Source organism: Hakea prostrata, chromosome 1, assembly GCF_041222555.1.
Source record: "Hakea prostrata isolate BN-2017 chromosome 1, UWA_Hpros_2, whole genome shotgun sequence".
Lineage (NCBI taxonomy): Eukaryota > Viridiplantae > Streptophyta > Magnoliopsida > Proteales > Proteaceae > Hakea > Hakea prostrata.
In genome coordinates this window covers 17076605-17092656 of record NC_142600.1, presented here as the reverse complement: position 1 = coordinate 17092656, position 16052 = coordinate 17076605, and the positions used below count along the sequence as shown (strand labels likewise).

General features: G+C 37.5%; 1 protein-coding gene across 1 annotated transcript; it reads left to right on the top strand.

Annotated features, from left to right (window-relative positions):
• Positions 1–1530: 1530 nt before the first annotated feature.
• On the top strand, positions 1531–15393 carry LOC149027928 (syntaxin-132-like). The gene is made up of 13 exons (XM_089167148.1): positions 1531–1918; positions 5034–5144; positions 5332–5388; positions 7498–7546; positions 8611–8699; positions 8780–8853; positions 9546–9588; positions 9683–9743; positions 9881–9906; positions 10007–10078; positions 10531–10611; positions 13949–14014; positions 14671–15393. The coding sequence occupies exons 1-13, from the start codon at positions 1901–1903 to the stop codon at positions 14842–14844; spliced, it is 921 nt and encodes a 306-aa protein (XP_089023274.1). The 5' UTR covers positions 1531–1900; the 3' UTR covers positions 14845–15393.
• Positions 15394–16052: the final 659 nt, after the last annotated feature.

The following is a 16052-nucleotide window of genomic DNA, read 5'->3' as shown; positions in this document are numbered from 1 at the left end:
TGGCTTCTTGATATTTGAAATATGGATGCCTCTTGATTCTCTTGCCATTTAACGATCAAGTGAGTTCAGACACAACATGTCGGATGTGACCTTGGTTTTTGTTGCGTCTTAGATTTGAACTACTCCCGACTAAAATAGATTGACTCTCGATCAAGGTCCCGCTAATGAAGAGGATGAAACCTACAAAAGAAGTTAGACGTGGGCCGGCTAGGATGTCAGACAACCACCTCTGATGGCTAAGTCAATTGGGGATCAAATTAGGATTTCCAGTGAAGCCTACTCATAAATTATCTATAAAATGTTTGTGTTCTTACCCAAGGATTGGGACCTTGTTAAATAATGTGTGAGTTACCTTTCTTGAAACTGATAGAGTCCCGTATACATGTTTGTCCAACCATTATTTAGATGATCTCCTGATTAGGAGTTTCCATTCATGCTATGTCCTATTTCGCCTTAGTGTGAATGTAGCATTCCTTATTTGTTCAACTCAACCGAGGAATGTCCTGACCATCAAGTAGAGTGACTGCCTGAGTTATATGCCACTCTAGCACATATGTGCGTCCACACGTTCATTCATAACAGTTTATTTGGGGAGCACGTCCCCACTTACGATAGTTCCCTAAACGGTTGCAATTGAGCTGTTGTTTCAAGAGTCACTCCCCATTATCTCACCATCAGCAGATTGGGTGATTAATCCCTTATGCTCGTTTGACTTGATTCATAATGGAGCCCCGCTTGCCTTGGCTAAGCCAAGCCCAGGTCTCTCTACTTCGGGTTATGCTAGGCTTGGTCTTGTTGTTGACTAGCCAAATCAATGGGTGACCCAACCTAGTTCTTTAGCACTACACCACCAACGAAGTTGAGTGTGGATCATCTCCCTCATGGGGCTCATAGGTAAAATTAATAAATATAAAAAAATAAAATTAATCACTCAAATCCTATGGACTCTCTATAATTTGTGGTCAATAGGCATCGAACCAGAGAGCGCCACACTCACAAAGCCACGGGCAAGTTGACGCGCTGGGCCCCATCCTATGGACTCCCTATAATTTGTGGTCAATAGGCAGCGGACCATGAGAGAACTGATCCACACTCAACAAAGCCATCAGGGACAAAGTTGGATTCAAGAAGACTTGTCTTTGAGTGCCAATTTTTCCGCGTGACAGCTTGGCAGGTTGTAGAATATGGTGCCGGCCCTGATAAATTAAAAGTTCCCATCACATGGTTTATATGATTCCAAGTTTCCAACGTTTCTTCGTTTTGACTCAAAGCCTTGCCAAGTTCGGTGCTTCGCCTTTCTCTATCTTTCTTGTCAGTCGTTGGACCGTTGGACCATCAAATAACGTGGAAAGGGGGTGGGGTTTGCCTCTTATTTTACCAAAATACACTTTACAGTTCAGGGAAAAGACAGGTCAACGGCCAATTAGTCAAGGGTATTTTCGTCTTTCAGATAAATATTAAAATGATTTTCATTTACCCCACATCAGAATTTCCAAAAAAGGAAAATAAAGAAATTACACAAGGCCCCAAGATAAAAATGCAAAGTTCAAAGTTCAGAGTCTCTCAAGGGTTCTGCATTTTCCTTTGTTTGTGCGATCTGTCACTGACTCGTTCAACGTAGCCTAGACAAAGAAAATTTTACCAAATATAGAAGAGAAGCATTAAAGATCCGTTTCTTCCTTGTTTGTCTGTGTGTTGAGATCGTCTGTTCGGAAGTCGAAACTCAAAGACCTGGTTTTGGTTCCTCAGCCAAATCCAGGCCAGGTCAAGATAGTTACCAGAGTTTCACTTAAGCTTCCGGATCCTTTCGTTTCAAGCTGCTGTTACACTCAATTTTGTCTCAAATCTTCTCAGTCGAAGCTCCTCTTTGTCTCAACGTCTTCCAGTAGTTCTTGCCAAGATGAATGACCTACTAGGGGTAATTTTTCTTCCTTTGATTCCCTCCCTGTTGTGTTGCATAGATATTTCGATTTTTGAACATATTATCAGAGTTTTTATTGAATACATTGTTTATTTGACGTAACTGTAGTCCTCAATGCCCTAATGCGTTTTCAATTTTCCTAATATTATGTCTCTTTGAACTTCAATGTCATTACCGGATCTGTTGATAAAAGCAAAATTAATAATTCACTAGTGCAAGCACTAATATATAAGCTTGGCGTTTATTAGATCTACTGGTGGGTTATAGTTTGGTTCTCTATAATTAGAGTCTTCGACTTCTATCCATTTATAAACTCAACTATTGAATTGATTTATTTTCACTGGTTGCCGAATCCAGTAATATTGAAGTATTCTCAGAGTTCTCAACGATTGACATGCTGCTTTTTTCCATCCGTTACCTCTCAAAAATCGGTCCTGGTCTTTTAAATTTGTTCCTTGAGAGTTTTCCATTGATATACTACTATTGTGTATTACCTTTCTGAATAGTTTTTGATCTTGCAAGCTTCCACCGGTATAGAAGAACCCTTGCTTCATCCAAATCTGAGCTGCTTTTGAATACTGACTTCCCTACCATTGAGTTAGCAACCCAAAGAATTTTGGTGTGTAGATGCAGTCGGAGTAAACTGAAGATAAATGACACTAAGAAATCTCATTGCACCACCCCATAAAAGATTGAACTATTAACTGGTACAAGTGATTAGGAAAAGGATTTCATGATGGATTATGAACTCAAACAGAAAAATACAAAAGATTCTATAACTAAAAGGATAGAATTTATAGCAGATTGCTTCCCCCCACCTTCGCGACACCTATGCTTCTTTTGCAGCCTTCATGGTCAGCGGCGAGGGATGGGAAGGGGGTTTCGGCCACAGGATCATTATCTAAATCAAAATCCACGTAAAGGAGGAGGGCCTAAGATAGAGGGTTGTACAGGGGGAGAGGGGTTGCCAGGGGAGAGAGGGAAGGAGAAATGGGTTAGGATTGGACAAGAGAAGGGGAAAAGGGTTTGGTCTTAAAGTGTGCTTGGGCAGAGAGGGCCAAGTCCAAGTGTGTAGGGGAGTGGTCTAGGGGAGAGGGTGATGTAAACCTAATTCTAGGGTTAGGCTTTCTAGGATGATTTCCCTAGAATTAAGAATTCGCCCACAATCTTCCAGCAAATAATTTCAACAATCTTATGGGATCCTATGGGTAGATGGAAATTGGAGGGAAAGACCAGTAAGCAAAATTGGGATCCTAAGGGTTGTTAGGGTTTTAATAAAATCTATATGGGCTTATTTGAGATTCCCATAATTACCATAGAACTAAAAGGAAAGGTTTTCAAGGATATGGGAAAAGGTTTGGTGGATTCTTGGATGGATCTTGGGCAATCTTTTGAATCTATATACATTTTCGTATTTTCTTCTTCTTCCTTCCCCTTCTTTTTGAGTTTCAGATCTGCCGCAAAGTAAGAAGAAAGGGGGGGTCTTAGAAGAGGGCGGGGTTGGTGTGATGAAGAAAGAGAGGGAACGCAAGTGCCTTAGGGTTAGGGGAGGTGGGGAGAGGGGCCTAGATTTTGCCTCAAGGGTGGGGGAGGGTTTCTTGGCAGCTGCCAAGGTGGGGCAGGGGCTTGTGATGGGAGGGTAGGGGTTTTCTTGGGCTGCAGGAATGGGACAACTAGGTGTTCTTGGAGATTTTTGGGGATTTTCTTGATTTTTCTTGGTCTGAAACTGCAGGGACTAGGAGCCGCAGGGTAGAGGAAGAAGAGGAGAGAGATTAGGGCTGGGGTTAGGAGGGGTGCAACTTACTTATTTACAAAATCTGGAAGAGAAAGGTTGCTGGACTTCTTGCTGGAACCGTAGGACACTGAAAATAAGAGAGCTTGACAACCACAGGGTCCCCCGCAAAAGGACTCTGCAGCACCTTATTGGCTGCAATTCTTCAAATAACCATTAATCTAGACTTGGGAAAGAAAGAACTTAACTTAAACTAGGAAACTCAATTAAAACTCGGAGACCAACTTAACCAGGGTTTTCTATATAGGTTAGGGGACTCTTTTACAACCAATTAACAACCACCTAAATTAAAGGAGTTCTTCTTGAAATAAAAGACTAACTTATCTATAAGAGTCCCCTTAAAGAAAGACTCCTTGCCTAAGTAAATCACTGCCACTAATAAAGACAAACTCCAATAAAAAACAAACTCCTAAAAGATGGGAACTCTTCTTGTAAAAAAGTCCTCTTAACTGCAACTTAACCATTGAAACCAACTCATCACAACTCAAATAAAAAATTTAGATGGACTGGGACTCTCCTAGAATTCTGAAATTAGATTCCAGCAGTGGAAAAGGGCCTAGAATGCCCAAAATACCTCTATACTAGGGTTTGGCTAGTATGCTTGGGTGGGCCTTGGGGCCCACTTTAGGTTTCTGCCAGGTGGGGTCAATTTGTGTTCACATCAGAGGGGTGGGCCAAAGGAGAAGAATTAGAAAGGGGTTGGACCGAGAGAGGAATGGCAGATGTGGGCCGGGAAGAAGAAGGATGTAATTTTTTTTTAAACTTTATTTTATATATTTTTTCAAGAGAAACATAGTCTTTTTCCTATTTTTTCAAGAGGAACATAGTCTTTTTCCTTACTGCTGTCTACAGAGTACATAACAAAGTCTACAGAGTTCAATGTTGTTATGTTCTGTTGGTTAACACCGTGGTTCTAAAACTTCAGTTGTTCCAACATGTAGTTCTTGGCTTAAATGATCCTTATGTTAACTTATAATATGGCGTGAGGTTGGGACTATGAAGAGTTAGAAGAGGCATAAGTTCATACTTGTTGGTTGGCAACGTATAATGTGGAGCGTAGGCATTGGTTTATACTCGTCAATATCATATTAACCTAAATCTTAGGTGTCAACGTGGAATTTTTCTCGTAATGATCTCTCTCTCTCTCTCTCTAAAGTGAAACTTTTCAATTTCAAAAATATTTTTATTTAGGCATTAATGCAATTTCTTTCTTAGAGTATGTTTGAATTCCTTTCCCATCAATAGTATCTTTTTCGTTTCAAATCTCCAAATGTATAGGATACATTTATCTCATTTCATTTATGTGGTGCTCTTTTGCAGGATTCCTATAATATCCCTCGTGGTCAAGCATCAAGGGATGGTGATATCGAATTGGGCATCCAGGCTCCAATGAGATCAGGAGACCTGGGCTTGGATAATTTCTTCAAACAGGTACCAAGCTTTATTTCAATTATTTTTCCTTTCTGTATTGAAACGGAGATGATGCAAAATGTCACTTTTTTTTTTAATAGTTGAATCTTAATTTTTTTTTTGGAGAGGAGGTTTTACTATGTGCTGTATTCTTTGCTCACATTTACTTCACATTTGGAGATAAAATATTTTTTATTTCATTTTATAGGTTCAAGTTATTGAGAAAGATATCGACAAGCTTAATAAGTTATTGGTAAAGCTTCAGGTATGAATTTCATTCTTTTCCCAAGTTTTGTTGATTTAATGTTTTATGTGTGTGTGATGGTTCTCATTTGTTTCATATATATGGATAAGATTTAGGAAAGGGCTTCACATAAATATTAAAGATTACATTATTGTATTTTCTACTTTGCGAGTTTCTCACCTTATTATCTCCCTTGGTTAGATGGAAGGATGTTTTTAACTTGGAAATATACATTTTTTTGGGAGCTCTTTGTTGACTTAGTTCATAATGTGAAAGAAACACATGTTCTTGTGTGAGTTACATATAGTCATAAGAATCACAACGTTTGCTTCTTCGGTAGCATCCTTCCTTCACTATAATCAAGTAAGGATAGTTTTTTGATAAAAAAAAATGCCGGCATGCAAAGTTGGGATCATACTTGTGGTGGCACTTGATGAGGACAAAATTCTTATGGAGTGACAGTTCTGAATTTATCAGCTGCACCGGTATAGAGATTAGCCCCCTGCTGCACCTATATGGATGGATGGCGTGTTTAGAGGCTATTGGATTGCTAGGGTCCATTAGTTTGACTAGGAGCCACGCCCGCAGTGCAGCTTAGTTGGTTTTTTTTGGTTACACAGCTTTTATTTGAATTGCTTCATTTCCTTGTTCGGTTTTATTTGGCTGATTCAATGTTAAGTGGGCTTTGAATTATTTGGGTTATAATCAGCCCATGGATTCTTTCACTTAAATTTACTTTTTTTTTTTTTTGAATTTCCAGTTTTGGACTTGCTATTAGAATATTAGTAGGAAGATTATTTAGGTATTGTTGTTCTTTTGGAATTTTGAATTTTCTTATAAGAAGAATGTGACCACAAGGAAAACCAAATTATTGGAACAAAATTTGGGGAAAAAAAAAGAACTCTTTTCTGCCAAGGCATCAAACAGCCTGACAGCAAAAATTGTTGGGGGTAAGACTGCGTAGGAAGTTGTCCCCCTGGATTCTACTTGTGCGGAACCGGGTTTGCCATTTTTTTCTGTGCAAGAATTCTCTCTCTCTCTAAGTAATCCTATCCTTCCTCTTTGAGTCTTTTCTCTTATTTATGGTCTAAAACAGGTCCTTATCCCCTTCCCTTCTCTGTCCAGCAGTTCCTGCTGCCTTTCTCTTTTCTTTTCGGCACCCTGCTTTCTTTTCCTTCTTTTCTCTCATCCCCCCATGGCATGCTTCCTTTTACCTGTTTTCTTTACGGCAGCCCCTGCAAAACTTCCCCCCACAGTGTTCATTATATCTCCTTAACCCCACCTCTTGAGTGATTCTTTTATTATTTCACTAACTACTGTTTGGCAGCTATACTGAGAACCAGCAGCTGTTATTTCTGTGTTTTGTTAGCTAATCCCTGCCCCTGTTATGATAATCTAACTTGCACATGCTGCTGTTTAGAATGTTAACTTTTCTTCCTTCAGTCAGCTTGTTTATCTCTCTTCCTGAAGTAGGTTTGTTTCCTTATTTTTAGGATCTTTTCACATTGTTATTTACTGAGTTTTATTTCTTTTTAATTTGGGTGAATAAAAGAGTTTTGTTGTAAATTGTACAATATTCTGGACTCTGCCACCATATATTCTTTTAGAATTTCTGATAAATTTGCACCCAACTAGGTGTATGTGCCATGATCCCCATCCCCATGTTTCCCTATTGAGTTTTGTTTAATCTTTCATATTATTTTCGGATGATATTGACCGTTGCTTTTCTTATGTTGTCAAATTTGCATGCTATCTTTTATTTGCTGCTGCAGTGCCTTTTTTTTGACATCTTATCATTATAATTCCACCAACCAAGAGGACATGTAATTAGTCCTTGTAGAACCCCTGGTCCCTAGGGTTTCCCCTACATCTACGACTTCATGGAAAAATGCCAATGGTTTGGACTGAATACACTCCACCCTTCCTGGACCCTGTGAAAGCTTGCACAGGCGTATGGCCCTGTACATATATTATAAAATGTGCATTAAAGTGTGAAGGAAAGGATAAGTGGTTAATTGTTAGTTTCAAAGAGGAGCATCAGAAACAGTCTTTCTTAGTATGTCAAAACCTGGATCAGCAACTGGGCTTCTGACAAACTTAACACCATTTACTTTCAACCTATGTATGTAGAGCGCAAATGAAGAATCAAAAGCTGTGACAAAGGCTCCTTCTATGAAAGGTAATTCCTTGCTCTTGTTCATGTATGAATATACAAGATAATGCCCAAAATATGGCAGGTATATAATAGTTTTACAAATTTTGATACATGTATTTGTAAGTGTTTGTTAAACAATCAGCATGTACATGATACCGTCTGAAGGAATGGTTAAATATTTATTTTCTGGGACTGAGATTTAGATTTAGATCTGGGCAGAACTCTAATGACATAGCATTTTACTAGTGTCTCACATTTTTCAACCACAGCCTTCTGATCGGTGAGCCCCATCCCTCATTTGAAAAATCCTCGATGGTCATTGCGGTCATATGATTTTAAGTTTTTTAACAACTTGACCAATTTTATTCTCTGACATGATTAAAATAAACATGATGAAAAGCAGAAGAAAACAAACTACCATGTTTTTCTCCTTCTGTGCATCTCCTTCTAGTTGGCAAGTAGGAATATTTGTATGGATTTAAATCTATAGTAAGAGAGATGTATGTCAGTAAGTGCTAAGTAGGAGTGATAGAGTCCCTTAATTGGAAAAAAATACTTTAGCCAGATGAGTGGGAAGGAAATTTATCTATCGAGTGGCTAGTGCCATCGAGACTTTCATAAGACCCTTTTCATGGAATGGGTTAATTTCTTTGCAGGAAGCAATAGTGAAGACATTTATTTCCACAGTATGATTTCAAATTCTACATTTTAGCATTTACCTTTAAATCTGAACAATTTTAGAATGTTTGACTATTCTCAATCAAGTGGTTGCTGCTGTACTGGACCTTGACTATTTGAAAGCATTGAGATTTATAATTATTTCAGCCATCATCATGCCAGGATGGACCCAAGTTTACAACTTTATAGCCTCATCTAATTACTATACGATTTACTTTGAGCAATTCTGACACCTGACCCATGATCATACCCAATATTTATACTAGTTTGTATGTAGCATCAAATAAAAAGCTAATTCATTGTTTGAAGAGGAGAATCTTTTTTTGGCCTCTTTAATTTTGCCTTTCCCTTTGATTATGGTATCAGTGTAACTATTTGGGAGCCTTGATTGTTTCTATTATTATGTGCAGGGATCAAGCAGCGTATGGAAAAAGATGTTGATGAAGTTGGAAAAATTTCTCGTATTGTGAAGTCTAAAATTGAACAGCTTGACAAAGATGTACTACTATTTATCTTGAATTTTTTTATTTTTGCAACCCTAGTGTGTTTGCTTATTACCCTTTGCCATCTTACATGCAGAACATGTCCAATAGGCAGAAACCTGGATGTGGAAAAGGAACTGGAGTAGACCGGTCTAGGATGGCAACTACTATGTAAGTTCTCTGCTCTTCTTTTTTGTTCTCTTTTTAAACTTTTGGAAGGGAGAAGTTATAGATCATTCTCTACAAAACTCCATCTTATATACAGTCCTGTGAACACTACAGCCTGCCTGGATGGAAAATTACCGTGGTATCTAATGAAACTGCATACACAAGACAAATAGATCAGCAGACTTGATTAATGGGATACTCCCTAGTGGAAATACCCAAGAAACACATTCCAATGAAATGAGCGTAATCATTTTCAAGATCATCCTTCTCTTCCATGGTTTTTAGACCACTAAAGTGTGATTGATTGATTGAGTAATTTCTCTTTAGAAGACATAGGCATTGAAATCACCCATATTTCTAATTGAAGCCCTTTTTGATTTTATTACGGTAGTACCTTAAGTGTTCTCATTAAATTAAGTTTTAAATATAAATTGCTCATTCTTTGCTTCTTTCAATCTATCCACCGCATTGTATATAGTTTCAAATTTTGTAATTTTTTCGTATCAATGATGACGTTTATGTTAGTTGAATCCATGAAATGATGTTTTTGATAATAGGACACATCTATCATGCTAGATTTTTGGAATGTCAACATATTACAATTACTCCCTTATAAACATGTCCCTGTGTTGCTTAGCTGAACTTTGGTTTTTCATTGTGCTGTGAGTTTTACTTAAACTTGCATTTCATTCCAGTTCCTTGAAAAAGAAGTTCAAAGATAAGCTGTCTGAATTTCAGGTACTGTGTTCCCCCTCCCCCTACCTCCAAGTCTTTCTTGCTTTTCAATGACTATTTTAAATGATTCATCTTTGAATCTCTAAATTCTTTGCAGACTCTAAGAGAAAATATTCATCAAGAATATCGGGAGGTCGTTGAGAGAAGAGTTTTTACAGGTTTATATCATCCCTAGCTTTTATAAGAATTAATTGGATCTAAATTGAACATTGTAGATTATCATTATACTGTTGAGTGTTCTAATCTTTTTTATTTATTTATTTATTTATTATTTGTGGGGTTGTGCAATCATTAGTAACCGGTGAAAGAGCTGATGAAGAGGTGAGGTTACGTTTCCGCTACAGAATTTTCTCATGATGTTCTGTGTTTCCTACATGTCATTTGTTTTTACATATATAATGTGTGTTTTGTTGATGTACAGACAATTGATAAGTTAATGGAGACTGGAGATAGTGAACAAATTTTTCAGAAAGCTATTCAAGGACGTGGCCAGGTTTGCTTTCCTATCCTTTATCTATGGGTAGAACATTAAATATTACATTGCTCTCGTCTATTTATGATCAGAACTTTATATTTTACTCCCAGGAGGAACTCTTTTGCATATTAATACAATTATTCATGTTCAGACTGAGATTCAAGTACAGAATTAAGTTGTGGTGAACAGACCTGAAGTAGGGGAAGGTTGGGTTAAAATCTGTTGTGTGCAATAAACTATTCTTGTACCTATCCCAGAAAAAGAATCTTGAATTCAGATTTAAAATTGAGTCAGCTTGACCTCAATGTGGCCTTGATTAATCTATGGTAATCGCTTTGGCTTGGAGAGAACAGTGGATACACCTGGTGTGCATGTGCATTATAATGAATAATTCTGTCTTTCAAAACTCGAAAGGTTCTGTAATGTCACTGCAAAGTCCTGAATAGCAGAGCTATCTTTCCTTTATGTAGGTACTGGATACCTTGGCAGAAATTCAAGAACGCCATGATGCAGTGAGAGAACTTGAAAGGGGGCTTCTTGAGCTGCAGCAGGTACTTCATCCTCTACTTGTATTTGTAACTGAAGTTTGGTCAAGAATCTATATAAACTCAAGACTGGTTAATTTTATTACAGAAAAGAACTTGAGGTTTTCAAATTTTATAGTAATTTTTTCCCTGAGCTTTTGTTTAAATTATGTGGTTCACTTATTTGCTATCTATCATCTGGTTTATTTAGAATTTGGATCTTAGGAGTCGAGTAGTCATTGACTAGATACTAGAGTTTAAAATAAGAAAATATTGGATTTTAAAAGCCGAGGGGTAGCTCACTTGGTTAGGTTCAATATCCCAAATTAACAGGTCTAGAGTTCAATTCCCCTCTGGATCTCTGTGGTTCTGGTTAGAACTTAAGAAAGTCATTGCAGTATGGAATAATACAACTGAGCATGCATATACACATACATGGGTGTGTATGGGAGGTGAATCTGGATGTTGGACCTAGGGACTGTCTGGGTTGGCTACATGTCTAATTGCATAACCAAATTCAATTAGATGCCCTCCCATCAGTGTCTGTACAAGCCCCTGATGGTCTTGTGCAGCCTTATAACTGCAGACCTTGGTGGAATGCCTAAGGTTGCTCTATTGTGATTTATTGGTCACTGGTTTCAAGTTGGGAATATTCTCTCTGTGAAGCAGGGGTAAGGCTTCATTTACCATGATCCTTCCCAGACCCTGTGATGACGGGAGATTTGAGCACTGGGTGCTCCCTTTTTGGGGGCCACATAGCCAATTCCCTAGGCTGAAGGTTGACAGAGCTAGGACTTGGGATCCACCTGTTTACAAATTTTCAGCCTGGCCTCTGCTCCATGGCTAGCGCTTGAGCAAGGATTTGCTTATTTGACCACCAAACTAGTAACCTTCTCAAAGAAGAACAACTATAAGTCAGTGTAGAGCACCACTGTTGGAAGGCTCCCAATTAGAAGAGTTTCAGTTAAACCCCTTTAGACATGCCCACAACATAGGGAGAACAGAAACCAATAAATGAAATTGGTGTAATGCATTCTCCTGTGGAGGGAAATTTCATTAGATGTATGTAGCTGTGTAGCACCAAGCTCCACCAGAAGGGTCTTGCTGCCTTCTAACCACCCTGTTTTGAGCCTCCTTCAACAATGGTGCTTACCCAATCATTGGAGATGTGAGTCTTTGTGGCCTTTTGTAAACCCCTTAATCTCAGCCACTAATGGATCTGACGTGGCAATGGGACCAGATACAGTTGATTCTCTTAATCAATGACAAACACACTACCAGCTGGGCCCTGATCCCCTTCAGAGCTGTGATCCACATTCAGTGTGATGAGGTATGAGGAGAAACCCCAAAGCTTTATTAACAGAAATGCCTGAAAAGGCTCCATAATTAATAAGCTCATTGTTACATGTGGTGCCCTTAGCATATTATTATGTCATGTTCCAGTAAACTTTACATGATTCATTTCTTTGCAAATAGTTCAGTGGCTATTCATGTTGATACCAAGTATGCGTTTGGTAACGTTTCTGTTCTGAGAAACCAGTTCTTATGCAAAACCGTTTTTTGATGTTTCTGTGCTAAAAGACCGTTCTTTGCTTGAAAATGGCATTTGATAAATCTGTTCTGAAAATATTTTCAGAACACTAAAATAGAATTAGTTGTTTTATTTCTTCTTCTTTTTGGGTTGAAAAATAAAGTTGGTGTTTGATAAACTCGTTTTAAAGCTTCAATTTAAACAAATTTTATCACTTTCGTTTCTGTTCTTTGGTAAAAACATATTTTTGATGTTCTGCAAAAAGCGTTCTTTAGAACACTTTTCTGAGCGCTTCGTTCTTAAAGAACAGAAGAATGAATCATTTTATCAAATGCCTCTAACCCGTTCTTCCGTTCCCAAAGAACAAAAGAACGCCAAAAACCTTTTTTAAGAACGTTATCAAACGCGCCCCCTAAACATATGGATCCAAGGGCATTAGAGCTTTTACCGATGAAAATAGTTTGTTCAGGGATTGACTAGGACCATAGTTATTTATTTCGGATTCGAGAATTATTTAGATGGACATTTATTTGAAAAAATTCGATGAATTAATTTATCGGTTCAATAAAAAAAAGTTGAGAAAATCGATTTTGGTAGAATGACTTAGTTAGATTAGTGTGATCCCAAGCCCTTTATTAATAATTAGGGGGAAATAACACTATTACTTGAATACCCTTACTTGGGTAATAAGAAATATAAATTTTCATGAACTAAAACTCCTAATAGAATTGAACTCTTAATAGGACTCAAACAACACTCCCCACTCAAGTTGAGGCATAGATGTTAGTCTTGTACTCTACTACTTGTTCCTTGGCTATTTTTCTCCTAATAAATCCCCTTGGTTACTTATCAAAGAGGGAGAAGGGGGGGGGGGGATGGGATTCTTGTGGTCTTTCTTGCAGGGGACTCTGTTTAAATGACACCTCTATAGGGAATTTTAGAATTTAACACATTTCTTTTAATTGGTCCTTGTCTTATTCGTAGGAGTTCTTTGGGAAATGCAATAAAGGGTTTTCAAAATAACTGAATGTGATTCATAATATAGTATTATCAGAATTTTTTCTGGACGAATAGCACTATTGGAAGTTGTCATTTTTTTGCATACTTTTCAAGAATGCATGGGAAATGACCGGACCAATCCTCATGGTTGTAAATTGTTTTACATTTGGAGGGATGTCAATAAACATTCCCTTTTTGTGAATACAAAACAGTGGACTAAGTGGCTAATTAACCTGTCAACTAGTAAATGTACATCGTATGATTGTTCAATTACTAAGAAAATCTGTGTTTGTACCCAAATACTACGTCATTAATCTTCAGGGAATATCTTAGCTAGTGTGTTATGAGTTGGAAAGGAGAGTGACCCAGACAATCTTTCTCAATACCTTCTCAAAGGGTTAAAAATCCTGCCAAGGAGTTTCACCTTTGCTTGTCCTTCATTTAAAATGCACCTTTTTTTTTGGATGAGAAAAAGAAACCTTCATTAATGAATCACACAATTTAACATGTGGATTGGCAGTGAGTCAGCCTTTAGCTGATGCTGATTGGTGACTTAAAAGAAAGCAAGATGGTAAAACCTGTCTTGGGAGACATCCGATAAAAATGGGCCTCTCTTGTACCTGAAAACATCAACTTAACCAGAACACTCACTGATGGGGGCATATTTTGATTCTCTGCTTAACGCGAACTGAATTAACTTTTCTCTATCCTTCACCTGTACTTTCTAGTTGGAGAACTCCTTACCAAGAAGGCAAGAACCTTGGATGATGACCAAATGATGTTCTTGGGTTGTGGTAGCTTTGATTCACTGTTGATGTATCCATTTCTTTGCAGATTTTCTTAGATATGGCAGTCTTGGTGGAAGCACAAGGCGACATGTTGGACAACATAGAGACACAGGTACTAAGCTCTAATTGATCTTAATCTTGTGGGTTTGATTGATACCTGGAACTGTTTCCAATTGCAACATCCTTATGGAATCTGGAACTGACAAGATATATTGTTACCATAGTCATGTACTGAAATTCTGTTTTGCTGATGTCTTTGAAGTGCATAACATTTTCCTGGTGAGTAAAATCTGAGCATATCCCATGACTTGGAATGCCTCATAATGTTTCCCTTGCGAGTAAAATCTGAGCATATGACAAAACTTGGAACTAATTAACCCTGTCTGGAAGTTAGTCCAACACTGGCAATCTTCCATATGATCAGATCGTTTCTCTTTTACCCTATTATCTGTAGGATTTCTCTTTTGAAGCATTTTGAGAATTTTGCCTGTGTCAAAGGATCGCCCATTCCTACTGATTTATGGCCTGTAGTTAAATCAGTGATGCTCTTTTCCCATCCTTTACATTTTTCAGTATACTTGTTGGGAGATTTGTCCCACATTGGCTACCCCCCTTATACCCTTGGGAGTCCCTAGGCTTTGTTAGTGGCGGATGTAGGACTAAACTCCCTATGCTTGTGCTTAAGAATAATTTAAAGAGTTCATTTTATGATCTGACTTCCTACCTCTTTGTCATTCTGTATTTTGATCGGAAGTTCTTCACTCACAGGTCTCTAGTGCGGTTGACCACGTGCAATCAGGCAATACTGCACTTACAAAGGCAAAGAAGCTACAGAGGAACTCCCGGAAATGGATGTGCATTGCTATTATCATTCTTCTTATAATTGTAGCTGTCATTGTCGTGGGCGTTTTAAAACCATGGAGCAGCAAGAACGGTGCTTAGTGAGGCTCGTGGGGGCTTTAATGTAACATAGCAGTCATTTTGTTAATATCTTTTGGGAACTTGTCTCATTGTTTTGTTTGCTCAAGTTTTCCTGCAATTTATATTTACATATTCTTCTTGTCCCTGCTTCGGGTTTTCTTTTTTGATGTGCCTATTACAGCTTAGCATTGTACCATTCTGTATTTGAAAATATTTGTTATCGGTTTGTTATTAATGTTTTTAAAAGAAGAGAAACAGAGAGTTATTGTTAGTGGATTTTCATCTTTTGCCATATATTATTTTCCTGTAATTTCCATCCATTAGTGTGTAACATTGTCACTCACGCATGATAATTAATTTTCCAACACATGCTGATAGAGAGATTCCTATTATCACATACTCTGTCTTTCCTCCTCCTTTTACATCTTGTTCTTCTCACTCGCACAACTATCATTGATCTTCTACAACGGAAGAAATCTCAAGTAACTTCAAGAGTCTGAACCATATAGATGCATTCAAGTGGGAATGATTCAGCTTGATTCAGACTCGTAGGGGCTTCTGTCTCTTTGGTGGAGAATTTTACCGCTTCTCACACTGGTTTTAGGGTCTTTGCGGATTCTGCTTCTGCTTTGGGGATTATTCTTCATTTGGTTTGCATTTGATTATTTGGGGGATGTCAACTTGTTCATTTCATACCCCTTGCTTGGATGTGGAAGACACTTCAGAGACTATGCTCTTTTTTGTATCAATTCTCCTTTTTTTTTTTTTTTTTGGTGAAGATCAATTCTCATTCTCTATTATACATATTTAACAAGAATTTATTTTTTGTCAATAATGAAAAATGGTTTGATGAATTTTGTAAAAAATAATTATTAAAAATGATAGTGAACAAGTGAGGAAAGAGGGTATGATTTTATAAAAGAATGTGCATTGACTATTTTACCATCATCTTAATTTTAAAACTGTAAGTAAATTTATACATAAATGAAGAGAATGAAATTCTCACCATAATCTATGATAGACAAAAAGTGTCTTATGAATTTTGGAGTTTTTTTATTATTTAAAATAAAAATAAAATTGTTAATAAATGCCAAATAAATAAAAATTCTCATAATTAAAAATAATAATTGATACTAAAAAGAGCCTTAACCCTCGCCTTATTTATTTTTTCCTTCGGTGATGTGATGGTCAATAATAATAGTCTTCTGACCAACCAAAAGCATAAGAAG

Coding starts and splice junctions, on each gene's coding strand:
- LOC149027928 (XM_089167148.1), top strand. Junction 9,744..9,880: donor TGAGAGAAGAGTTTTTACAG/GTTTATATCATC, acceptor TGCAATCATTAG/TAACCGGTGAAAGAGCTGAT. Junction 10,612..13,948: donor GGCTTCTTGAGCTGCAGCAG/GTACTTCATCCT, acceptor ATTTCTTTGCAG/ATTTTCTTAGATATGGCAGT.